The sequence below is a fragment of the Doryrhamphus excisus genome, linkage group LG4, assembly GCF_037039965.1.
Source record: "Doryrhamphus excisus strain RoL-2023G ecotype Guam linkage group LG4, RoL_Dexc_Guam_v1.1, whole genome shotgun sequence".
NCBI lineage: Eukaryota > Metazoa > Chordata > Actinopteri > Syngnathiformes > Syngnathidae > Doryrhamphus > Doryrhamphus excisus.
Genome location: NC_136360.1, coordinates 17582879 through 17610871, shown reverse-complemented (window position 1 = coordinate 17610871; position 27993 = coordinate 17582879). Strand labels below are relative to the sequence as shown.

The following is a 27993-nucleotide window of genomic DNA, read 5'->3' as shown; positions in this document are numbered from 1 at the left end:
CTAATCCTGCCCTCTCTAACCCCAACCCTCCTTCCCAACCCTAATCCATAACTCAAATGTTCCTAAACCCGAACCCTAACAATTATTTGTATTATTTTTGATGTTTTTTTTTACTCAATCTACTTTGGCATCATTTATTTTTTTTAATTATTAGCATGAACGACACAGCAAGATTTTTTTTTGGCATTTTGGTGCCATGCTGCTTTTCTCCTAATGTATCAATTCCTTTCGTGTCCTTTGTCTACCTGCGTGTGCTGTGATGATCTGCAGCTTCCATCCTTCCCACGCGTGCACGAACACGAACACGAACACGAACACACATTAACCACGCCGCTCTTTTCATTCCCACATGAATTCCCATGCAGCTTTAGAGAGACAAAAGACAAATGTCTCGTCTTGGCTTTGAACATCACCCCTGCAGCATGGCGGCTTTGCAAGCGGGCCCCGTTAGAGATGGGAATTACCATCAAATGGACGGGAAATGGAATGTCTGAGTCTCACGGGGATCTGCGGGTTAACGAGGTGTGTGTTTTCCTGTGTGTGTGTCTGTGTGTGTAGAGTCTGCTTTGTACTTAACAGCATTTGTTTTTGTTACGTCCAGCTCTGACCAGAAGGTTAAAGGTCACTCCCGGGGTCCAACGACACGCTGTGCGTCAGCAGGATCCTCTGGACCCGGCTGTGGATCTGCTCCCAGTATGATGGACTGGACTCACTGGTCTGCAGCCTAGAGAGGGCGAACAACAGAGAAAAATGTCATGTGATATGTGCACGGATACATCGTGATTAGAAACAATTCTCTTTGCTACAGTGCAGGTGTTCTTTCATCCATTAGAGGGCGCCACAGTCCCATGTAAAACTATTCCCAACTTGTATGGAAAGGAAGGACATGAAGTGTCTTGTCTTCCTTCCATAAATTCTGCTAAATCCCACGTTCACCACAGACAATGGTCACAAAAGGACGTCCACCTGCGTGCTCAGTGACATCGCTGTGGTTGTTTAGTCTGTGGTGGATAATTATTATGATTATTTTATATTGGATGCTCTCTTCATTAAAACCTCAATTAAATTAACTGGGCTCATTCAGCTTCTTATTTTGCAACGGGGAGAAATTTACTTGTTATATACATACATACACACAAACATACATATATGTAACATACAAACATACATACACATACATACGTACACACATGCATTTTTAAACATATACATACGTACATACATAGATATATACATACATATGCACATACATACATTAATGAACACATACACACATATAAATACATACATACATACATACATACATACATACATACATACATACATACATACATACATACATACATACATACATACATACATACATACATACGTACATACACAACTACATATATACATACTTACAAATGCACATATATATATGCATACATACATACACATAAATACATACATTCATTCATACATACATACATACAAATGCACATACATACGTACATAAATACATACATTTATAAAAACATATATATACATACATACATACATACATACACACATACATATATACATACACATATAGATACATACGTACACACATACATACATTCACTCATACATACAAATGCACATACATACATACATACAAACATTTATAAAAACATACATATACATACATACATACATACATACACAAATACATTTATATACACATACATACATACATACATACATACATACATACATACATACATACATACATACACATATCCATAAATACATACATATGTACACACACATACATACAAACATTCATACATACATACAAACATACATTTATATACACATACATACATATATACTACATACATACGTACACACATACATTCATACATACATTCACTCATACATACAAATGCACATACATACATACATACATACAAAGGTACATACATACATACATACATACATACATACATACATACATACATACATACATACATACATTCATACATACATTCACTCATACATACAAATGCACATACATACATACATACATACAAAGGTACATACATACATACATACATACATACATACATACATACATACATACATACATACATACATACATACATACATACATATATACATACATACATATATACATACATACATACATATAAATACAAACATTTATAAAAACATACACATACATACATACATACATACATACATACATACATACATACATACATACATACATACATACATACATACATACATACACACATACATACATACATACATACACATACATTCATACAGATATTCACATATACATTTATATACACATGCATACATACATACATACAAATGTACATACTACATACATACATACATACATACATACATACATACATACATACATACATACATACATACATACATACAAATGTACATACATACTACATACATACATACATACATACAGTGAAGAAAATAAGTATTTGAACACCCTGCTATTTTGCTATTTCTCCCACTTAGAAATCATGGAGGGGTCTGAAATTTTCATCGTAGGTGCATGTCCACTGTGAGAGAGATAAACTAAAAAGAAAAATCCAGAAATCACAATGCATGATTTTTTAACAATTTATTTGTGTGATACAGCTGCTAATAAGTATTTGAACACCTGAGAAAATGAATGTTAATATTTGGTACAGTAGCCTTTGTTTGCTATTACAGAGGTCAAACGTTTCCTGTAGTTTTTCACCAGGTTTGCACACACTGCAGGAGGGATCTTGGCCCACTCCTCCACACAGATCTTCTCTAGATCAGTCAGGTTTCTGGGCTGTCGCTGAGAAACACGGAGTTTGAGCTCCCTCCAAAGATTTTCGATTGGGTTCAGGTCTGGAGACTGGCTGGGCCATGCTAGAACCTTGATATGCTTCTTACGGAGCCACTCCTTGGTTTTCCTGGCTGTGTGCTTCGGGTCGTTGTCGTGTTGGAAGACCCAGCCACGACCCATCTTCAATGCTCTGACAGAGGGAAGGAGGTTGTTCCCCAAAATCTCACAATACACGGCCCCAGTCATCCTCTCTTTAATGCAGTGCACTCGTCCTGTCCCATGTGCAGAAAAACACCCCCAAAGCATGATGCTACCACCCCCATGCTTCACAGTAGGGATGGTGTTCTTCGGATTGTACTCTTCATTCTTCTTCCTCCAAACACGCTTATTGGAATTATGACCAAAAAGTTCTATTTTGGTCTCATCTGACCATAAAACTTTCTCCCATGACTCCTCTGTATCATCCAAATGGTCATATGCAAACTTAAGACGGGCCTTGACATGTGCTGGTTTAAGCAGGGGAACCTTTCGTGCCATGCATGATTTCACATCATGACGTCTTAGTGTATTACCTACAGTAACCTTGGAAACGGTGGTCCCAGCTCTTTTCAGGTCATTGACCAAGTCCTGTCGTGTAGTTCTGGGCTGATTCCTCACCTTTCTTAGAATCATTGAGACCCCACGAGGTGATATCTTGCATGGGGCTCCACTCCGATTGAGATTGACCGTCATGTTTAGCTTCTTCCATTTTCTAATGATAGCTCCAACAGTGGACCTTTTTTCACCAAGCTGCTTGGTAATTGCTCCGTAGCCCTTTCCAGCCTTGTGGAGGTGTACAATTTTGTCTCTGGTGTCTTTGGACAGCTCTTTGGTCTTCGCCATGTTACAAGTTAAAGTCTTACTGATTGTATGGGGTGGACAGGTGTCTTTATGCAGCTAACGACCTCAAACAGGTGCATCTGATTCAGGATGATACATGGAGTGCAGGTGGACTTCTAATGGGCAGACTAACAGGTCTTTCAGGGTCAGAATTCTAGATGATACACAGGTGTTCAAATACTTATTTGCAGCTGTATCACACAAATAAATTGTTAAAAAATCATGCATTGTGATTTCTGGATTTTTCTTTTTAGTTTATCTCTCTCACAGTGGACATGCACCTACGATGAAAATTTCAGACCCCTCCATGATTTCTAAGTGGGAGAAATAGCAAAATAGCAGGGTGTTCAAATACTTATTTTCTTCACTGTACATACATACATACATACATACATACAAATGCACATACATACATACATACATACATACGTACGTACGTACGTACGTACGTACATACGTACGTACACGTACATACACGTACATACACGTACATACACGTACATACACGTACATACACGTACACATACATACATACATACATACATACATACATACATACATACATACATACATACATACATACATACATACATACATACATACATACATACATACATACATACATACATACATACATACATACATACATACATACATACATACATACATACATACATACATACATACATACATACATACATACATACATACATACATACATACATACATACACACACAACTACATATATACATAATTTAAATGCACATACATATACATACATATACACATACATACATACATACATACATACATACATACATACGTACATACATACGTATGTACACACATGTATGTATATATGTGTGCTTGTATGTATGTATGTATGTATGTTTGTATGGTTGTATGTATGTATGTATATATGTCTGCTTGTATGTATGTATGTATGTATGTATGTATGTATGTATGCATATATGTATGTATATGTTTATGTATGTGTTTATGAAAGTATGTGTGTATGGTTGTATGTATGTATATATGTGTGAGTGTGTATGTATGTCCTGCATGTACATATGTATGTACGTTTGTATTTATGTATTCATGTTTATGTATGTTTATACATTCATGTGTGTATGTGCATATGTATGTATGTGCATAAGTATGTAAGTATATATGTGTGTGTATATCTATGTATGTATGTATGTATGTATGTATGTATGTATGTATGTATGTATGTATGTATGTATGTATGTATGTATGTATGTATGTATGTATGTATGTATGTATGTATGTATGCATATATGTATGTATATGTTTATGTATGTGTTTATGAAAGTATGTGTGTATGATTGTATGTATGTATATATGTGTGAGTGTGTATGTATGTCCTGCATGTACATATGTATGTACGTTTGTATTTATGTATTCATGTTTATGTATGTTTATACATTCATGTGTGTATGTGCATATGTATGTATGTATGTATGTGCATAAGTATGTATGTATATATGTGTGTATATCTATGTATGTATGTATGTATGTATGTATGTATGTATGTATGTATGTATGTATGTATGTATGTATGTATGTATGTATGTATGTATGTATGTATGTATGTATGTATATGTGTATGTATGTGCATATGTATGTACTATGTTTTCATGTATGTATGTATGTATATTTTCACGTATGTATGTATATAAACACATACATAAACACATACATACGTACGTACGAATATATGCTTTACATTGTAAATAGCATATTTACAATCCAAAGCCCTAACTTTACTTCCTGAGCTAGAATGCTTGTTGCTCTGTGGGGCATGACGCCATCACGTGTGCGACGATGTCATTATCATCAGAATTTTTTTTTCCTAATATCTAATTTTAATGCCCATATCAGACATTTAGATTACATCTTTTTCATTGATCTCATACTGTAATGTGTTGTGTCGGCACCAAAAATATCCCCAATCAATTTTAAGGTACCAGGTAGTGCGGGGAGAAAAGGTGACATGATGAGGACGTGTGAAATAAAGAATCTCGTATCGCGTGTGAAACACAAATAATTAAGTCGCACATTCCCCCTTATCAACACCCATTTGCTGCAATTTGGAAGGTGTTATGTTGGAAACTTCTTCTTCGTCTCCTCTTTCGTCCGCCTAACAAAGTCATCAAGGAGAAACACCAACAGTCTGGGATGTTGGAGCTTTAGGTCCTTCCAGATCCAACACAGGTCGTGCCCTTTTCCTTGGTGCTCTCATCTGGCACCGTGTTAGAATTCCACTTGGGACAAAACTATTGTTCATTTCCTGCAATTGACTTTGTGCCGAGATTGTCTATTGATTTTAATGTTTGCTTATGAGCTTCGAGGAGGACGAGGTGGAAGCTGCAACAAGGCAAACAACAACGCAACACGGGCGCCGTCGGTGTGATCAAGTCGCAGCTGCGATGATCGATGACAAGGTCTCTTGTGAACGTATTAAAGGCGGCATCGGGTCAAACGCATCAGAGTGCGACAGCAACACAAATCAATACACTTTTTCCTCTTTTGTTTTCCCTCCTCGCCTTAGCCAGTAATGAACAAACATGACGAGACATCAGCATCTGTCATTTAACAGGTGGAGTGGGAAGCCATCTTACATGTCACACACACATACACACACAGCAATGTATGACCACCAGCTCACAGGACGGCTCCCATCATTGACACAACAGGCAGGTTCCTCCTTTGTCTGTGTTCATCTTACAAGCAAACAACCATGTACGTATTTACTCAGCCGCCTTGGCAAGAATCCACGGCAACAGGACAAGGACATGGATTACCACGCTTCCTCATCCGGCAAACATGAAGAAACCAAGTGGGCTCTATATCCGAAAAGTTTCAAACCCAGACGTCAGAGGTCATATATTGTGACACTTTAGAATAGTCTGTGTTCAACTTGTATGGCAGTATAGAATTGTAACGATCGCGCCCTTCTATAGAGGTACGAGGCTACAACGCAAAAAGGGAAGGTCACGGGGGGAGCGGATATCAGCTGTAAGAAAAAGGAAGGACTGTCGAAAATGTTGGGTAGCCACACCACGGCAGTTTAATTGCACCAAAACAACCCCGCATGTCACCCCCTCCCAGCCAACCTAACTAACTAACCCCCTAACTAACTAAACATCCCACCCGGCAACAAAGACAATCATGAAACCCCCAAATTAATCCCGAAAGTTTACCCCCCCCACCCCGCAAGTGTCCAAAAGTTCCCGAAGAGTCAGTGCTTATTCACAAAACAGTGGCGAAAGCCGCGGTTCCACTCACGACCACGCATCCGCTTGTCCGTCCGATCCCGGGTCCGGAACCTTGCCCACGGTCCAATCGCTCAAGCCAGGAGGGAAAAGGAAATCCCGTCAGGTGTCGCTTGACAAAGTTGGTCCTCGTGGGTAAAACGCCGGCTCTCAGCATCCATTTGCGTGTGTGACGTCACAATTGTCTCTCTTCCTCCACCCCCCCTGGCGCGCTGGAAGAGCCTCCTTAAATATTCGCCACCTACAGGCGAGTCTGCTCACTGCAGTCGCTCTTGCAGATGAGGAGGATGCATGATAATGATGATGATGCTTGTATATATGGTCCTGTACCTGTTCCCCCGTACACAGATCATGACAGTAGTTTTTTTTTACAGCTGAGTATCTTGTAGCAACGCACTTATGGACCCCACTACCTCAGCTGATGGACTTTGTGGCCATTACATTCCCCCCCCCCCCGCCAGCGGCTTACCGGGGCCGTAATAGGGCTTCATGTCTACCACATTTATAGTGTCCACCTTTAACTTATCTGTCATCCACCGAACACTATAGTTTACAGGACCCAATTTTTTCTCTACCCGAGCAGGACCTACCCATCTGGGAGCAAGTTTGGCAGAGAATTTTGCTGAAGCTTTGGACAGTGGGTGTGCCCTAACCCAGACCAGATCCCCGACAGCAAAGTGTACATCTCTGCGACGTGCATTATAATATCTGGCTTGTCGAGCTTTGGCCGCACCAACATGTCTCTCCACTTCATTGTGCAACTGTGTGTGTGTATGTATTGTGTGGTATGCGGATGTGTGTGGTGATGGAGCTTTGTGTACTAGTCGTTCCAGCGGTCCCATCAAGTTTCTACCAAGGGCCAACATGGCGGGAGTGGTGCCTGTTGTCTCGTGGACTGCTGTGTTGAGAGCAAGCCGAAACTCAGGCAACCATCCATCCCAGTCTTGATGATGGTTCCCCACAAAGGAAGCAATCATTGTCTTCAATGTCCGATTGACTCTTTCAGTCATGTTTGTTTGGGGGTGGTAGGCTGTGGTCAGCTTATGGGACACTCCCCAAGCTTCACACAACCGGGACATCAACTGACTAGTGAACTGGGGGCCACGGTCGGACACCATGTATTTAGGAACTCCCCATCGGGTGAAGATGTCGTTCTTCAAGATTTGGCATACCTTGGGGGTTTTAGCATCCCTCAGTGCAAAAAGCTCCACCCACTTCGAGAAGTAGTCCACCACCACCATCAGTACCGAGTTCCGGGCCCTGCTGAGTGGGAATGGCCCCATGAAGTCCACTCCAATCATCTCCCCAGGGGCCTTGACCTCAGGGGACTGAAGATGTCCGGCAGGCTTGCTGTTAGGGCTTTTGTACTGTTGACATGTACTGCATGCCCTGACGTGGCTCCAAACATCTCCTCGGACCGTGGGCCACCAAGCCACTTCCAGAACTTTTAGGAGGGTCTTTGTCCTCCCCAGATGGCCACCGAAGGGGCTGTTATGGAAGTAGGCCAGGAACAGCGGTACCAGGGCACCAGGCACTACGAGTTGGTACTTGAAGCCACCGTGCTTTGATGGTATTCCTCGGTACCACACACCTTGTTGAAGTTGATAGTGGATGCGTCCCGGCTTAGGATGGTCAACCGATGGTCCACACTCCAGGCAAGTTGGATCCATTTTCTGGGCTTCCGCAATGTCTTGGAGCGTACCGGGGAGGTCCAACCAGTAATTCTTTGGGACGGCTAGACATACTTCCCCTTCTGATGACTGGGGTGCACGGGACAGGGCATCGGGCACCACATTGCAGCATCCTTTCTTGTAATGGACCCTAAAGGAGAAACTTTGCAGCCTCAGAGTCCACCGTGTAAGCCGAGACGACGTCTTGGGGCAGTTGAATGCCCATGAGAGGGCGCTGTGATCGGTGAACACGTCGAAGGTGGTCCCCTCAAGGAAGTGTCTCCACTTTTCAACAGCCCAAACAACAGCCAGGCATTCCTTTTCCGCAGTGGAATAACGTACTTCCGCACCATGGAGGGCTCTGGAGGCAAAAGCAATGGGCCGTTCCTCGCCTTCCACGCCCTGCATCAGGACAGCTCCCAGGCCTACGTCGCTGGCATCACAGTGGACCTGGAAACTGACATGTGGATGGGGTTGAGCAAGGACTGGCGGTGACTGCAGCAAGGCTTTGAGGTGGTTGAAGGCCTCTTGGCAGCTTGGGCTCCATTCCCAAGGCACATCCTTCTTTTTTAGATGGTTTAAGGGCGCTGCGAAGTCAGCCAGCCTGGGGATGAATTTGTGGTACCAGCCCACCAACCCCAGAAACCTCTGGAGACTTTTCAGGTCAGTTGGAGGCGGGTAGGCAGTAATAGCCGAGATTTTAGCTGGATCCACCTCCACCCCTTTCCCGGAAACCAGATGTCCCAAAAAGGTGAGCTGGCGTTGGAGCAAGTGACACTTTTTTACATTGAGCGTTAGGTTTGCTTGATGTAATTTTGCAAACACAGCGTCAAGGTCGCGGAGATGTTGTTCCTCTGTCTTCGAGAATACAATGATATCGTCAATGTACACAAAACAGGTCCTGCCCCTCAGCTCACCCAAGACGGTCTCCATCAACCGCTGGAAGGTAGCCCCGGCGTTCCGCAGTCCGAAAGGCATAACCTTGAACTGGAACAAGCCAAGGTGGGTGGTCATGGCAGTCTTCTGCTTGCACTCCACATCCATGGCCACTTGCCAGTATCCGCTCTGCAAGTCTAGGGAGCTGAAATAGGTGGCGCCGAGCAGAGACTCCAATATCTCATGGACCAGGGGCATGGGGTACGCATCATGCAGTGTTTTGGCATTGAGGCCCCTGTAATCCACGCAGAACCGGGGTGTCCCATCCTTCCGGGGAGTCAGCACTACCGGAGATGCCCACGGCGATGTTGATGGCTCAATTACTCCATCGGCCAACATTTTTTTGATTTGCTCTCCGATTATTTGCTGTTTTTGGCAGGACACCCTGTAAGCCCTCCGCCTCACCGGCACCTCATCGGTCGTCCTGATTTTATGGGTAATGATCCGGGTGGCCCCAGTGGTCTCAGTCCAAACGTTTGGCCACTTCTGCAGCAGCGGCCTCACAACTTCGGGCTGAGCCTCAAGGAACGGAATGTTGGATGGGTGGCTTTTGGGCTCCTCGACAACAGCCATGTAAAAATTCACAGAAGACTGAGTATGACTCCAGTGGAGTTTATCTCGGGTCTTGTTGAGAAATCTAAACTCCTTCCCACCTGACATAGCATATTTGCGGAGATGAGGTTTCAGTGTTATCTCAGTCAGGGCCATGAAGTCAAGACCTAGGAGCAGCGGCATACACAAATGATTGTCAGGCATCACATGTACTATCAGGGTGCCGTGGAAGTCCTGCAGGGTGAGGAGCAGGGTGGCTTTTCCAAGGGCCCTGTTCTCTTGCCCATTGGCCATGATGAACCTTGGAATTCCGCTTGGCTCTAGGATTTCCCCCTCCTTCCTTATCGCCTTCCACAAGGAGTGACTCATCAGGGAGTAGGAGCACCCCGAGTCAAGGACTGCATCCCCATGCGAACCTCGCAAGCTTACAGGCACGACCAACAGTGCTTGTTCTCCCACTGCAAAGGCGAGGTCAGCTGCTGTGCCTCGGCTTGACCCCTGCTCCGCCTTCTTGCCCGGCCTTTTCACTGGGTTAGCCTGCTGTACACGACTCCAATAGTCCTTGGTGTTACTCCAGTCCCTCTCAATCAGGGAGCCAACCTTAACCATCTGGTCCACTGTGGATACGATACCCCGCAATCCGCTGGCCAGCCTCGGGTTACAGGCACCGAGTATGCGCCGCACGATTTCCTCTTCCACCATGTCAGGTCTCCATTTTAGGCACAGGGCGCGGTAATCGTATGCAAAGTCACGCAGACATTGATTGGGGGTTTGCACGTTGGAACGGAGCTGCTCTTCGATCTCCGATTGGTAGTCGGTGGGTAAAAAAGCCTCAAGAAAGGACTGCTTGAAGGTAGCCCAGCATGTTATTTTACTGCGGGCAGCCAACCACCAGCTCCGTGCAGGTCCCTTTAGGACGGCATTGAGGGTTCCCACCAGTTCGGCATCACTCAGAGGCCTGAGAGCCAGGAAGTTCTCACACTGCTCAATGAATTCTGTTACATCAGCAGAACTCCTGGACTCTCCAAACTGGGGAAACTCCATCCTTATAGGGGGTCGCGCCGTGACCGCCGGCGGGATGGGAAAGGTGGCATCGATGGCGGGTGGCTGGTTGCTGCCTGACGCTGGGGGTGCAGGGGTGGAGAAGCTAGCAGGTCTCCAAGGTAGGCGACTCTTGGTCAGGGTCTTCTTAAGCGCTTCATCCCACCTTGCATCTCGGCGTTTCAAGCAGGCTACGACAACTTGATCAAAATGTTGTAGTTTGGTGTCCACATATGCCTTTAATTCTGCCGTCATCGTCTCCATTGCCGCTCTAAGCCCCTCCTCTCGACTGAGTGTGCTGTCCACGGCCTCCTTGAGCCTATTCTCCAACACGTCTACCTTTTGTTGGAGGGCTCGAAAGTGTTCCATGTACAGCCCGGTTTCGTCATCGCCCTCATCAGCCTGTGCAGCGTCCTGATCTGGCTGGTCCAAATACATGGACCCTAACAGGCTGGATAGTTCGGTGACTGCTGTGTGGCTATGCCTGTAGGTGACATGTCGGCAGGGCTCAAGGAGCGGCGTCAGGTCCTGGGCTGCTTCAGCCCCGTCCACTCTGTCGTCCTCGTCTGACCCCTGCTGGCTGGAAGCTGACATAACTCCGGTTTATGTATGCAAATGTATATGCTGTATGTTATGCTGTGTGTAAAAGTAGATGTGTGACAATATGCTTGGATGGAAAAAAGGTGGAAATACCTAGGCCAAAATTGTTTACTGTATAAATTACTCTTGCGCAAAATGCGCGTTCCAGTGAATGAGGGCGCTAATGCCCGTGTGTGTGCGTGCGTGCGTAAATGTGCGCGAGCAGATCTTGTTCCAGCCCACAACTAGTCGGAACGCAGCGCGCGCGTAAAGTTTACCCTCCCCAAATGTATATACCAGAAGCACTGGAAAAACTTATGAAACGCTGATATCAATACTACAACAACCCCGGTACCCCCCGTACTAGCCACCACTCTGTAACGATCGCGCCCTTCTATAGAGGTACGAGGCTACAACGCAAAAAGGGAAGGTCACGGGGGGAGCGGATATCAGCTGTAAGAAAAAGGAAGGACTGTCGAAAATGTTGGGTAGCCACACCACGGCAGTTTAATTGCACCAAAACAACCCCGCATGTCACCCCCTCCCAGCCAACCTAACTAACTAACCCCCTAACTAACTAAACATCCCACCCGGCAACAAAGACAATCATGAAACCCCCAAATTAATCCCGAAAGTTTACCCCCCCCACCCCGCAAGTGTCCAAAAGTTCCCGAAGAGTCAGTGCTTATTCACAAAACAGTGGCGAAAGCCGCGGTTCCACTCACGACCACGCATCCGCTTGTCCGTCCGATCCCGGGTCCGGAACCTTGCCCACGGTCCAATCGCTCAAGCCAGGAGGGAAAAGGAAATCCCGTCAGGTGTCGCTTGACAAAGTTGGTCCTCGTGGGTAAAACGCCGGCTCTCAGCATCCATTTGCGTGTGTGACGTCACAATTGTCTCTCTTCCTCCACCCCCCCTGGCGCGCTGGAAGAGCCTCCTTAAATATTCGCCACCTACAGGCGAGTCTGCTCACTGCAGTCGCTCTTGCAGATGAGGAGGATGCATGATAATGATGATGATGCTTGTATATATGGTCCTGTACCTGTTCCCCCGTACACAGATCATGACAGTAGTTTTTTTTTACAGCTGAGTATCTTGTAGCAACGCACTTATGGACCCCACTACCTCAGCTGATGGACTTTGTGGCCATTACAGAATGACCGTCCACTCAAAAAGAGCCAGCATACAGCCGTTATTATATCTAACAACACAAGTGAGAATAAAGAAGCGAGATAATTGTGTCTCGCTGACAGTCAATCATGGTGGTGGTAGCCTCATGGTCATAAGTCTGCATGAGTGCTGCATACACTGAAGGAGCTGTGGTTAATTTGAGGGAAAACATGAACGAGTGAGTAGCAAGATAACTGTGTCTTGTATACAGTCAGGTTGTGGTAGCGTCATGGTATAGGGCACTAATCACATCGTGACGGCGGTGGTAACATCATTGTCATGTGTATGAATGCTGCTGGCACTGGAGGAGTTGTGGTTCATTGATAGAAACATGAATTACACCAAGTGAGAATCAAGATAATCATTTCTTGATAATTTCTTCATTTCCTGATCAGCGTCATAATCTGAGGCTGTATGAGTGCTGCCTGCACTGGAGGAACTGTGGTTCATTGAGGCAAACATGAATTCCAACAAGTGAGTAGCAATAAAATAGTGTCTTGCCGACACACAAGACTAGTGGTGCTTGTGTATGTATGAGTGGTCCTCGCACTGGAGGAGCTGCGGTTAATTGAGGAATTGGGGAACATGAATTCCAGCAAATGAGAATGAAGATAAGCGTTTCTTGTGGACAGTCTAGCATAATCTGCGGCTGTATGAGTGCTGTCGGTTCATTGAGGAGCTGCGGTTCATTGAAGAAAACATGAATTCCAACAAATGAAAAGCAAGCTAATCACATCGTGTCGGTGGTGGTAACATTATTGTCGTGTGTATGAATGCTGCTGGGACAGGAGGAGTTGCGGTTTAAGATAATCATTTTTGTAGACAGTGTATCATGGTGGTGGTAGCGCGATAATCTGGGGCTGCATGAGTGCTGTCAGCACTCATACAGTGGTGGTAACATCATTGTCATGTGTATGAATGCTGCTGGCACTGAAGGAGTTGCGAATGAGAATGAAGATAAGCGTTTCTTGTGGACAGTCTAGCATAATCTGCGGCTGTATGAGTGCTGTCTGTTCATTGAGGAGCTGCGGTTCATTGAAGAAAATATTGTGTCGGTGGTGGTAACACCATTTTCATGTGTATGAATGCTGCTGGCACTGTCTTGCCGACATTATACAACTAGTGGTGCTTGTATATGCATGAGTGGTCCTCGCACTGGAGGAGCTGCGGTTAATTGAGGGGAACATGAATTCCAGCAAGTGAGAATGAAGATAAGAGTTTCTTGTGGACAGTCTAGCATAATCTGCGGCTGTATGAGTGCTGTCGGTTCATTGAGGAGCTGCGGTTCATTGAAGAAAACATGAATTCCAACAAATGAAAAGCAAGCTAATCACATCGTGTCGGTGGTGGTAACATCATTGTCGTGTGTATGAATGCTGCTGGCACAGGAGAAGTTGCGGTTTAGGATAATCATTTTTGTAGACAGTGTATCATGGTGGTGGTAGCGCGATAGTCTGGGGCTGCATGAGTGCTGTCAGCACTCATACAGTGGTGGTAACATCATTGTCATGTGTATGAATGCTGCTGGCACTGGAGGAGTTGCGAATGAGAATGAAGATAAGCGTTTCTTGTGGACAGTCTAGCATAATCTGCGGCTGTATTGAGGAGCTGCGGTTCATTGAAGAAAATATTGTGTCGGTGGTGGTAACACCATTTTCATGTGTATGAATGCTGCTGGCACTGTCTTGCCGACATTATACAACTAGTGGTGCTTGTATATGCATGAGTGGAGGAGCTGCGGTTAATTGAGGGGAACATGAATTCCAGCAAGTGAGAATGAAGATAAGCGTTTCTTGTGGACAGTCTAGCATAATCTGCGGCTGTATGAGTGCTGTCGGTTCATTGAAGAAAACATGAATTCCAACAAATGAAAAGCAAGCTAATCACATCGTGTCGGTGGTGGTAACACCATTGTCATGTGTATGAATGCTGCTGGCACTGGAGGAGTTGCGGTTCAAAATAATAATTTCTTGTTGACAGTGTATCATGGTGGTGGTAGCGCCATAATCTGGGGCTGTATGAGTGCTGTCAGCACTGGAAGACTTGCAGTTCATTGAGGGAAACGTGAGTAACAAGATCATTTTGGTGGCGGTAGTGTCATGTGTAATCATGAGTGCTGCTGGCACTAGAGGAGCTGCGGTTCATTGACGGAAACATAAATTCCAACATGTGAGAAGCAAGACAATTTTGCTTTGTTGATAGTCTAGCATGGTGGTGGTAGCGTTATAATCTGAGGCTGTATGAGTGCTGCCTGCACTGGAGGAACTGTGGTTCATTGAGGCAAACATGAATTCCAACAAGTGAGTAGCAATATAATTATGTCTTGCCGACAGATAAAACTAGTCATGATTGTATATGCATGAGTGGTCCTCGCTCTGGAGGAGCTGTAGTTAATTGAGGGGAACATGAATTCCAGCAAGTGAGAATGAAGATAAGCGTTTCTTGTGGACAGTCTAGCATAATGTGTATTGCTGTATGAGTGCTGTCGGCACTGCAAGAGTTGCGGTTCATTGAGAGAAACATATGGAGTTCTAGCACTAGCTTGAGTACCTTAAGTTTTCATGTAAAGAAAACAAACTTTTGTGAGGGTGCAAAGATGTCTTCTACCTTTCCCTGTGGGAGCGCTTGGATGTCGCAAGGCTTCTATACTGAGACACAGTCGAGGCGGAGGCCTTCCTCTGAGGACTCCGGGTCAGGTCACCTTGTCTGAATGACGACCCAGGAGACGACCACACAGAACGTGACCCCGCCTGCTTGGGTAAAACAAGTTTGAAGTGGAATAAAGTTGACTTTCTCTCACATGAAGAAGTAAGATATGTACAGTACATAGAAGCAAATGCAGACTAAATACTGTAAATGATCATTCCCCACAGGACTTACCCTGGATGTTCCAGATCTGAAAGGGCCAACGAGGGCACCTGTAAAGACAAGGACATTAATGCTTGTCGTTCCATATCATTTGAAATGATAATAACTTTACTTTAATGTGTATGTATGTATGTATGTATGTGTGTATGTAAGAATGTATATGTATGTCTTTATAAATGTATGTGTGTATGTGCATATGTATGTATGTATGTATGTATGTATGTATGTATGTATGTATGTATGTATGTATGTATGTATGTATGTATGTATGTATGTATGTATGTATATGTTTATGTATGCATGTATGCATGTATGCATGTATGCATGTATGCATGTATGTATGTGTGTGTGTATGTATGTATGTATGTATGTATGTATGTGGTTATGTATGTATGTATGTATGTATGTGGTTATGTATGTATGTATGTATGTATGTATGTATGTATGTATGTATGTATGTATGTATGTATGTTTATGTTTATGTATGTGTTTATAAATGTATGTGTATGTATGCATGTATGCATGTATGTATGTGTGTGCGTATGTATGTATGTATGTATGTATGTATGTATGTCTTTATAAATGTGTGTGTATGTGCATATGTATGTATGTATGTGTGTGTGTGTATGTATGTGTTTATGTATGTATGTATGTATGTATGTATGTATGTATGTATGTATGTATGTATGTATGTATGTATGTAATGTAGTATGTATGTATGTATGTATGTATGTATGTATGTATGTATGTGGTTATGTAACAGAATCAGAATCAGAATCAGAAAAGGTTTATTGCCATGTATGATCAAACACATACTAGGAATTTGTTTTGGTATAGTAGATGCATACACATCTATTAAAAAAGAATGAAAAATACAAAATATGAAATACAAAATGTGAAAATACAAAATATACAGAATAACAGTATAAATATATGTATGTATGTATGTGGTTATGTATGTATGTATGTATATATGTATGTATGTATGTATGTATATATGTATGTATGTATGTATGTATGTATGTGTGTATGTAAGAATGTATATGTATGTCTTTATAAATGTACGTATGTATGTGTGTATGTATGTGTGTATGTATGTATGTGTGTATGTATGTATGTGTGTATGTATGTGTGTATGTATGTGTGTATGTATGTATGTATGTATGTATGTACGTATGTACGTATGTATGTATGTATGTATGTATGTATGTATGTATGTATGTATGTATGTATGTATGTATGTATGTATGTATGTATGTATGTATGTATGTATGTATGCGTGTGTGAAAGGGCCACTCATGCTCATCGTTCCATATCGTTTGAAATGATAATAACTTGCTTTGATGGATGCTGTGCTGCACTCTATGGAAAATGGCATTAGTTTGCGGGGATTTTTGTGTTTGTTTGATTTAAATGCCAGACAAAAAAAGACTGCTTTTGTAAAGGAACAAATGCACCAAATGAGGCAATTATGAAGCCTCTCATAAAAACACAGAATGCAAAAGGGCAAACTTTGGTTCGTATTTGCTGCGTGTCAGAGGGCCGTGGGAGATCACCCAATTTCATAACATAATTGGGCTGAATTGGTCTTATTCGCTACTAATATTGTATTATTGTTCATCTCGCTGTGCCAGTGACGAACAGTGACAGAAAGAAGAATGAAATGCTCTTTCCACTAGATGGCAGAATGTACAGAATTCATCTGTTGCCATTCTTACACACAACACAATATGTGTACAACACAAACGACTTTTACCACTAGATTGGGCGGATCTGGGCCCCGTTTCACGAAGCAGGTTTAGTGAAAACTCTGAGTATGTTAACCCTGAAATGAGGGAAACTCTGAGTTTTCCGTTTCACAAAGGGAGGTAAGTCAAACCAGAGACAGAGGAGTAACTCCAGCCTGTTTCACAGAGAGAGGTAACTTAACCTCGGTGTCAGTTACTATGGCAACAGACTCTGTAAACATAACCTGGTCGGGACCGGGTTTTCTTCAATGAACCTCGAGTTTCTTTCTGTCTCCGCCCTCTTACGCTACACACGGTGTGATTCATTCACGCGTGTTTAAAGCCAGTTTGGTCGTTTTTCTTCAAGGTGTGCTGTGTGTCGCATTGTTTTTTGAACCATGGCATGTCCGTTTGTACAAGACCCTGTAGACGAAGAGGCACTACTACTCAGAAGAGAGCTCCGCATTCGTAGGGAAGTTATCCACAGGCCGAGATTGGACACGCTATCATTTCCAGATAATTTTCTTTTCGAACGGTACCGCTTCACTTCACCATCCATCACTTACATCCATAATCTCATCCGTCAGGACATTCAAAACATCACCAACCGTGGACGTCCACTGTCATCCACCCAGATTCTGTGTGTTGCTCTTCGGTTTGTCCCTAGCACTAAAAAGACGAATCAACTCCTTCGTTGTGTTCCCGGGACATAAACCCGGGGGGGTCATCAAGGAGGAATTCCACAGAATTGCAGGTGAATGTAGAAATCAGTTAAAATGTATGATTATAAATCATATTCAGTTAATAACATGGTGCTGCAACCTCACACTGGGATTTGTCATTTTAATTTCTTTTAGGATTCCCTGGTGTGATAGGGTGCATCGATGGGACGCACATTCCCATCGTTGCTCCTTCAGAAAATGAAGGAGACCATGTGAACAGAAAATCCATTCACAGCATCAATGTGCAGGTAGATTGAATGTCAGACTGCATCAAACTGCAAAAACTCAAAATCATACCAACAATATTTGTCTTATTTCTTGTAAAAATGTCTAATTTCTGATCAAAACGAATCACACCTAAAAGTAAATTGTTTTTAGACAATGTTCACGTGTTTCAATCACATTTCACTTAAAAAAATAATTTGAAAAATCTGTCAGTGGAGCAAGTTTGTTATTTCTACTTATTTCAATTGAAAATGTGCGTGAAACATGTGAAAATTGCGTGAAAAACAGTTACTTTTTATGTGGTGTCTTAAGTGTAAAGACATTTGATGAGAAATGTAGACCAACTACATGGTCACCCATGGTGAATCGAGGGAACGGGGCTCCATTGATGAGGGCTTTTTAAAGTCGTGGTGCACGCGCTTAACTCAGAGTGAACAAACTCTGTGTTGATTGAACCAAATGAAATCACCTGTTCTGAAACCCGTAACTCAGAGTTTCCTGTCTCAGAGTAGATCAACTCAGAGTTCAGGGTTAGACTCAGAGTTGGTTGAACCTGCTTCGTGAAACGGGGCCCTGGTTGCTGTATCATGAATGCCCTTGACAGCGTTCACACAACAAAGCTGCTCAGTTAATCTGCATTTGCTTTGAAAAAATATTTGTATTAATTTGCTTATTTTATGTACACAACATTAAGAAAAAATAAAAATATGATAATTATTAAGATAATTATTAAGATAATTATTAAGATAATTATTAAGATCATTATTAATATAATTATTAAGATAATTCTAAATAATAATAAATAATTATCTTAATAATAATAAATAATAAATACAGATTATAATAAATTATAATAAATAATACACATTAAGATAATTATTTATTATTATTAATATTATATCCTCATTATATTATTATTATAATTATAAATAATTATAAATAACTATCTTAAGAATAATAAATAATAATTATAAATTACAATAAATAATAATAAATAATTATTAAGATAATTATATGTTGACACTACATGATCTTTGTTGTATTGATTTTTCATTAAATAAACTTTATTTGTTTACAATTGCGGCTGCATGACAGTCGAGTGGTTAGACCTCACAGCTAGGAGGCCAAGGTTCAATTCCACCCTCGGCCATCTCTGTGTGGAGTTTTCATGTTTTCCCCGTGCATGTGTGGGTTTTCTTCCTCCCACATTCCAAAAACATGCTAGGTTAATTGGCGACTTTTTTGTCTGTATGTGCCCTGTGATTGGCTGGTGACCTCTCGCCCGAAGACAGCTGGGATAGGCTCCAGCACCCCTCGTGAGATAAGCGGTAGAAAATGAATGAATGAATGAATTATTTATTATTATTGATATTATATCCTCTTAATAGCATTATTATTATGATAATTATTAATTATTTAATTCTAAATAATAATAAATAATTATCTTAATAATAATGAATAATTATTAAGATAATTAATTAATTAATTTGTTGACGATACATAATCTTTGTTGTATTTACTTTTCAGTAAATAAACTTTATTTGTTTACATTTGCGGCTAGTCGAGCGGTTAAAACGCAGACCTCACAGCTAGGAGACCAGGGTTCAATTCCACCCTCGGCCAGCTCTGTGGAATTTGCATGTTCTCTCCCTGTGCATGTGTGGGTTTTCTCCAGGTTTTCTTCCTCCCACATTCCAAAAACATGGCTCCAGCACCCCTCATGAGATATGCGGTAGAAAATAAAGGAATAAATGATCTTTATCCTCATCTGGGTCGTGGGGGTGCTGGAGCCTATCCCAGCTGTCTTCGGGCGAGAGGTCGCCAGCCAATCACAGGGCAAATATAAACAAATAAGTCGCCAATTAACCTAGCATGTTTTTGGAATGTGGGAGGAAGGCGGAGTACCGGAGAAAACTCACACATGCACGGGAAGAACATGCAGACTGGAATTGAACTTGTCTCTCCTAGCTGTGAAGCCTGCACGCTAACCACTCGCTACATACATTATTTGATTTTAATTCTAATGAAATAAACCTGCTGTAATACAAGACCATTGATTCGATTAATTATGCGTATTTGTTGATTGGATTTTTAAAAATGGTATAGGTTTATGGAGACAGACTGTAAAAAAAAAATACAGATTATTATTTTTATCGTTCCATTTGCATTGAAGAAGACATCTTCAATATAATCCCTAAAGAGGATTATTGTACGTGCACATAGCTTTATTCATAATTCCGCTATTCATGTCTTTGTTTACGATTGACATTATTTTATTTGCTTCATTTATTGCAAATGAAATCCCCCTCCAACAAGTGTTTTTTGGCTGCAGGCTACTTGCTCTGTGAAACATACCTGTGTCGTCATCGAGGAAGCTGACCGTGTGGCAGCAGTGCACACCGCTCCCCTGCGGCGACGAGGGAAAGGTTTCCATCCAACTGCTGGAAGTCGAAACCTGTCGACGTGAAACACAGCGGCATCAACACATCAGCCATTTTTTCTCCCAGCCTGTGTCAGAATGAAGCAAATTGCCTGTAAAAAAAAGGTGCTCTTTCTAGTGATGTGTCTCCTGTTGCTGCCACTTCATTAGGTATCTATTTGTTAATTGCAGTTGGACTCCCATTAACGGGGTTAATTGTCCACAGGAGACTCCCTCAGGAAAAGCAGAGCAGTGTTGTTGTTTTCCGGCAAATTCCATTCCCGGCTTAATCTCTCCATTTAATAATAGTGCACTCAGTGATTTTGGTAGTTGGGGTTAGGCTGCGTGTCAAAATAAAGAGGTGGAAATAGATGGCAATGGTATGTCCCCCATGAATATGTCTTAAAAAAACACACACACACACAAATATATTGTGTTCACAAATAACCACCTCAACTAAGCTCTTTAGAATCCCTGGGTGAAACATTGTCAGTGATGTCACAATCCATTAGCAGCTCAGGTGAAAAGATTAACAATGTACTTTTATCGTCCACTTAATCCTGCTGCTGTATTCGTAATGTTCACATTTTGGGACGCTCCCTAAGAGCTGTACTCAAGTGTTGCATGAAATCATTCAAAGATAATCATGCTCGCTTTTGATTAACACTGTCTATGTCTGTCGCGCGGGTATCGATTTGATGCAAATAGTACACAAGTAATTTCTATGGAAAATTGTGAAAGGGGTGAAACATGTACCAAGAAGAAGCCATTCACATTTGGTGCAAGTCCAGATAATTTTTTTTCTTGTTTTTTATTTCATAATGGAACTATACTGCAAAATGGATTTCTGCTCATCAATTTCAAACCTAGTTTTTCCTGCAGTCTACTTTAGTAGTAGTAGTAGTAGTAGTAGTAGAGCGTAGACAACAAATCTATAATTTTTTTAAACATAATTCGAGCCCTCAAGACATGAAATAACAACCCTATAGTAACCTTTATGCTTGTATTACCCAATATAGTAGACCAAAATAAAACACGTGCCTTCTTAGTGTCTCTTTAAACATAGACACTAAGTTTCTTTTCAAATATAATTAGAGCCCTCAAGACATGAAATAACAACCCTATAGTAACCTTTATGCTTGTATTACCCAATATAGTAGACCTAAATAAAATACCAGAAAGTTGCTAGTTGCTTGTTTGGAAAACAGAATCTAAAGCGGTCTGAAAACGAAGTTGGCAACACTGATCCTTCTTGCAACATCTTTTTATTCTCTGAGTGTGTATGAGGTGTGTTAAGAAGCTCACCTTATGGCCGTTTTTTCATCTTAAAACTGCACCAAATGTTTGCTCTTCCATTATGGAGTTGCATCATCAACTCTTTGTTAGCGAATGAGGTAATAGTTTTGATTAATTAATTCATTCATTTTCTACCACTTTTTCCTCACGAGGGTCGCGGGGATCCCAGCTGTCTTCGGGCGAGAGGCGGGGTACACCCTGGACTGGTCGCCAGCCAATCACAGGGCACATATAGACAAACAACCATTCACACTCACATTCATACCTATGGACAATTTGGAGTGGCTAATTAACCTGGCATGTTTTTGGAATGTGGGAGGAAACCGGAGTACCCGGAGAAAACCCACGCGTGCACGGGGAGAACATGCAAACTCCACACAGAGATGCCCGAGGGTGGAATTGAACCCTGGTCTCCTGTGAGGTCTGCGCACGAACCACTAGACCGCCGTGCCGCCCGTTTTGATTCATAATATTAAAAAAAATACCAAAAAGTTGCTAGTCGCTTGTTTGGAAAACAGAATCTAAAGCTGTGTGAGAAAACCAAGTTGGCGACACTGATCCTTCTTGCAACATCTTCTTATTCTCTGAGTGTGTATAGGTGTGTGTGTAAGAAGCTGAGTGGTTGGAACGACAAGCTACATTCAGTCCCATTATAATGTGTTTGTGATTCTCCATGAACAAGGGAGTAGCTGAGAAACAAAAATAGTACGGGACGGACATTATCTAGAATGAATGTACGCCGGTACCAACCAGAAATGGAGGCTGGCTCGCCGTCTCCTTCCTGAAGTAGTATGGCCCGAGCTGAAGGTGACCGAGCCTCTGCTCTGGATCCATGGACAGCTGGCACATTTTTCGGTGGGTGTACGGGGACAGAGCCCTCGACATGGAGGCGACGGTGGGCTGCTGGTAGCCCGGTCCCACATATTTGCGGGAAATATGGCGGAAGAAGGGCGGAGAGGGAGAACGTCTAGATTTGGACAATCGTGCAAAGTTTGAAGACCCTTCCGACGTCTGAAAGAGGACATAAAGAAGATGTAATTATAAGAAAAAAAACTTACAGGTGTCCAAGTCCAGTCAAGGTGAAAGACAACATTTGCTTCTTGTTTCAGACAAACTATTGAAATAATTCAGCTTTATTGTTACAACAACGAGCACTGAATTACCACAATAACTCTAATGATTGCTAACATCATTCTCCAATGCAATAAGTCGCTTCCTGTAGGTAATGGCATCCAGGGATAAATAAGACAATTCAGATAAAACCGTCCTTTCAGTGTAATATAATAAGAAAGGTGCATTTAGGCAGCTAGAGTGCCATTTAGGGAAATCAGACAAGCACTAAAACTGTTTTTAAGTCAAGCTAAATGACGAATGTTCATCGGAGTAAAGCTGCATTTAATTGAATCAAGCAAATATGCTTCTTATCCCATTCCGTCGACTAGCATGCACTCACCGCTTTCCGACGCGTGGGGTTAGTCTCCCTGTCCTGCAGATGGAGATGAATTAGTGCATTGGGATTAAAACAGGATGGTTAAGGTTTGATACATTCAGGAACATCACACCGTTACATTCACGCAAAAAAAACAAGCAGGAAGAACAAAAATGTGTATAAGAATAAACATAAATAATAATAAACTGGACATAAAATAAGCAATAAAGCAGATTTGCCGTTTCAACTCTCAAGTGTATCAGTAGTTACAGAAGGACACTTACAGGTGATCCGCCGCTCTCTTCAATGAACGACATCACGGAAAACGCCACCATGGGCAAGACTCCCTGGAGACAAGCGACACAAGACGGGTGACATATTTAACCGAGAAACGGAGGTGACAAAAGCGACAGATACACGCCCAGAAGGCCAATTTGGGCCCGTCTTGAAATTGCAGGACTGACAGTGATGTTTTGACAATATAGCATTACAGAGGAGGACTGACAATCAAATTGACAAAAGTATTGGGACAGCTGGCCATTACACCCCCAGGAAATGAAGATGGGAGAACGTATGGACATGTTCCATCCTTGCAGCTACTTCTCTCATGGCAAGACATTAGCGAGGTCAGTGGTACTCACGCTGAATCTAAATGAACTCAAAGACAAATATAAGGCATGTCTGTGTGGCTATATATCTACACTAACGCTCAAAAGTTTGGGATCACTTGCAAATGTCTTTGTTTTTCAAAGAAAAACACATTTTCATGCATTTCACAAACAATGTTTTCCATTTCACAAACAATGAAAATGAATTAAATGTACATTTTTGCATAGAGGCCTACTATCAACAACTGTCAGTCCTCTGCATCAATCTCCTGGTATGGCTGGAATCCTATATCGTGGAAATTAATTTATCGCTGGCAGGTCTGTAACCAATTAATTAAACCAGGGGTGACTGTAATCATGAAAGACACAAAAATCCTTAGCAATAGCACAAACTGGGTCTAACAAGGACAGAAAAACGATGCAAAATCTATTAATAAATCATGCTGGAAAAGCCATCTAAAAATCTAAACTAAAACTAAAATCTCTTACCATGTTGTTAACTACTCTCTTCAGAGAGCAGTACAAACTGGGTCTAACAAGGACAGAAAAACGCTGCACAAATATCTGAGAGTGTGTACTTTAAGACAAAGATGCCTCACAGGTCGTCACCTTGCAGCTGCACTAAATAGTAGCCGTCAAACACCAGTGTCAGTATCAACAGTGAAGCAGCGACTTCCGGATGCTGGACTTCATAGCAGGACTGCCAAGAAAAAGCCAAAAAAATGTCCAAGTGATCCCAAACTTTTGAGTGGTCTATAAAACTAACTAACTACAGTGGTATGAAAAGGTTTGGGCACCCCTGATTGGAGGTTGTTCTCTTTGCAACTTCCCTGAAGAGTAGCGTTGAAAATAGTAATATTAAATCGGTGGTGTGATTAAAACAGGCTGTCCATGCTCAGAAGCCATCAAACCTGACTCAACTGGAGATGTTTTGGAAAGAATAATGGTCCAAAATACTTTCAACCAGAATCCAGAACCTCATTGAAAGCATTTCTTTCTGCAAAAGGAGGATCTTCTAAATATTGATGTCATTTTTCTTTGTTGGGGTGCCGAAAAATTTATGCACCTGCTACTTTAGTTTACACTGTAAATGTCACAAAAATGAGTAGCTCTCACAAAAAAACACGTGGGGAGACCATTGCTGTTTCTAAGTGCGGATGTGTGCTGGTGACTGGTTGGCTATTTTGCTGTTGAACATTGTTTTTTCTGCTGTAATATAACGCTGGAAGAAAAGAACAAAGAAGATAGAAGTCAGCCTACACCAAGTCTGGAGGACTTTGCCATCATCTGAGCATCTCTCTCAGCATTCTGTGCATCTCTCAGTGCAGCATCTTCAGTGGAGGTCACAGTGGGACCAGGTTGTAGGAAGTATAGGCTGTTTTCTGCCATGGTGGCAAGTGTCTTGGACTCTGGGACCAGAAAAACACAAAGTAATTTACATAATACACATATACAGTATGTTTGTGCACAAATGCTCCAAATCCTACCTGGAAACGCCAACTGAATCAGCTCAAAATATGTTGTGTCAGCTACAGCAGGACGGGAACACACACACACACACACACACATAGAAGTGCAGTCAGTGTAGCAGCTAATAGCCCGCACGCTTGCACAGCAGAGGATGCGGGACTCAAGCGATGAGGAAGCAACTCTCAGGAGAGCCATTTACCTTTTAGGAGGTCAACCACAGCAGCCGGGTCAACAACGCCGGGGAAAGTCTGGTGTAACATCGACAAAGTAAATCAATACGTTTAACAAGGTTAGCCTGTCAACACAGGTGAGGGGATACAAGCCGGGTTGTGTTTTCCACAACATTCCCTTATTCGGAGTCATCCGTCTCACCTTTTCAAAAAACAATCTCTGACGGAAGTGCAGCGGGAAGCGTGGCGGCAAGCAGGAAGTTCTCCGATACTGTCCCATGATGCAAACACTGACGTAGATGTCGCCTTTCTTAAACAGGGACACGCCGGGACATATGACCTACATGCAGACAGGTTTTTAATGTGTACTTTTATGATGTACTGCAGAGATGCTTTTATTATCCTGCAGATGCACAAAAATGATGTGGCTATATGTTAAAATTAATCAGCCATTGTATATCATACAGAAGATAATGAAGCGTGAAGGGGCCAGATCTCCTTTCAACAAACAAATCAGTTTCATATGAGGAACTTTGACAAAGAAGACATCATAAAGTTAATGAGATGTTTCCGCACCATGATATATTTCAGCTAACTGTCCTTATGCTTACCACTTGCATCGATACGTAATTCAAAGCCTCCTGAGAGCCAGATGAATATATTTCTGCATTAAATATTTGTCTAGAGTAAAAAACAATATGCCACAATAGGTTTTTAAGTCAGATTATGTATTTTTTATGCAACTGTTTTGATGAATCATGAGAGGAACACGTTTTTTTTTGTTATAAAACTGAAATATTCAAAATACTACACACCCATTCACGACCCAGCAAATTTGAGGACAAGTTATTCTTTGAAAATGGGCTGCTTTATAAAACATATTTAAAAAATAAAATAAATAAAATAAATAAAATAAATAAAATAAATAAAATAAATAAAATAAATAAAATAAATAAAATAAATAAAATAAATAAAATAAAATTCATGACCCAGCAAATTTGAGGACAAGTTATTCTTTGAAAATGGGCTGTTTTATATAACATATTTAAAAAATAAATTAAAATAAATTAAAATAAATCAAAATAAATTAAAATAAAATAAATAAAATAAATAAAATAAATAAAATAAATAAAATAAATAAAATAAATAAAATAAATAAAATAAATAAATTTGATGCTCACACTATAAAATTATTGCATTATTTTTTTGAGATTTCGCACTTTGTTTGGTGGTCCTTGAACACATGATTCGAGTTTATCTCAATTATTCGTAACCCCCACAAAAAGCCGGGCTCTACTCTATAGCTCTACTCGCCTACGTATTATTAATTTGCAATTCTTATAGTTATATTAAAATTATACAGGAAAAACAACTGGAAAAAAAAGGAAATTGAGTTTCGCTTGGTTTTGCGATTGTTTATATTTCAAGCCAAAGTTTTGAGTTCAATTATGAATGATAGTGTAAGCATCACTTTTATTTTCATCACCATATTTTATGTAAAAAGTAGTATTAAGTCCCCATGTCCACCACAGAGGAAAACTATATGTTGTTTTCAGTGTCTTAAAATGATTTTATGTCAAACAAAACAAAAAGTTATTAAAATGTTTACTAATGTAAAAGCTGTTGCTAACTACCGAGCTCAAAATAGTAGTCCTGTTTCATGGCTGGTATTGCGCTTGCGCAAATTTCTTTAAAACAGGAAGTGATATGTCGCTTTATTTTCTGTATTGTACTGGGAAAATTACCAAGAAAAATGACGTTATTTTCTATTGTACAGCTTCCCAATGACGGTCGTTTGAAATATTACAGATAACAGGTAACTATTAACGAACTTGACTAAAATCGCTAGAGTTAATGAGAAACTACTATGGAGATTTGCTCTAATGTTAAGCTAACCTAACACAGCGACGACAAAATGGAACACTTACACTGTTAATGTCCAAAAAAACCTTGCATTTCAGAGACTTTCGGTGAGGCTCGGTGAAAGAAATCTTTTTCGTAGCCATTTAAGACAAGAATGGAAAAAGCCCGTTGTCATAGCTACCAAAACAACTCGCGAGCGGAAGTCGCTAAAGTCATGTGACTAGGGGACCAAT

At 41.5% G+C, this 27993-nt stretch overlaps 1 protein-coding gene across 3 annotated transcripts; it reads right to left on the bottom strand.

The window, feature by feature from the left end:
• Positions 1-21: 21 nt before the first annotated feature.
• On the bottom strand, positions 22-27968 carry spata6 (spermatogenesis associated 6). Of its 3 annotated transcripts, none has more exons than XM_058073280.2 (12): positions 27826-27968; positions 26100-26237; positions 25927-25975; positions 25745-25786; positions 25518-25666; positions 23934-23996; positions 23674-23706; positions 22971-23231; positions 20861-20960; positions 15844-15881; positions 15571-15716; positions 27-724 (listed from the first exon to the last, which is right to left on the bottom strand). In XM_058073280.2, exons 1-12 carry the CDS (start codon positions 27901-27903, stop codon positions 616-618), a joined length of 1206 nt encoding a protein of 401 aa, XP_057929263.2. In that variant the 5' UTR covers positions 27904-27968; the 3' UTR covers positions 27-615. The 3 variants fall into 3 exon arrangements, with proteins under 3 accessions (XP_078646433.1, XP_057929263.2, XP_057929264.2); XM_058073281.2 differs by having other exon boundaries at positions 28-724; positions 15571-15713; XM_078790307.1 differs by lacking the exon at positions 25745-25786 and having other exon boundaries at positions 22-724.
• Between the last annotated feature and the right edge of the window lie 25 nt (positions 27969-27993).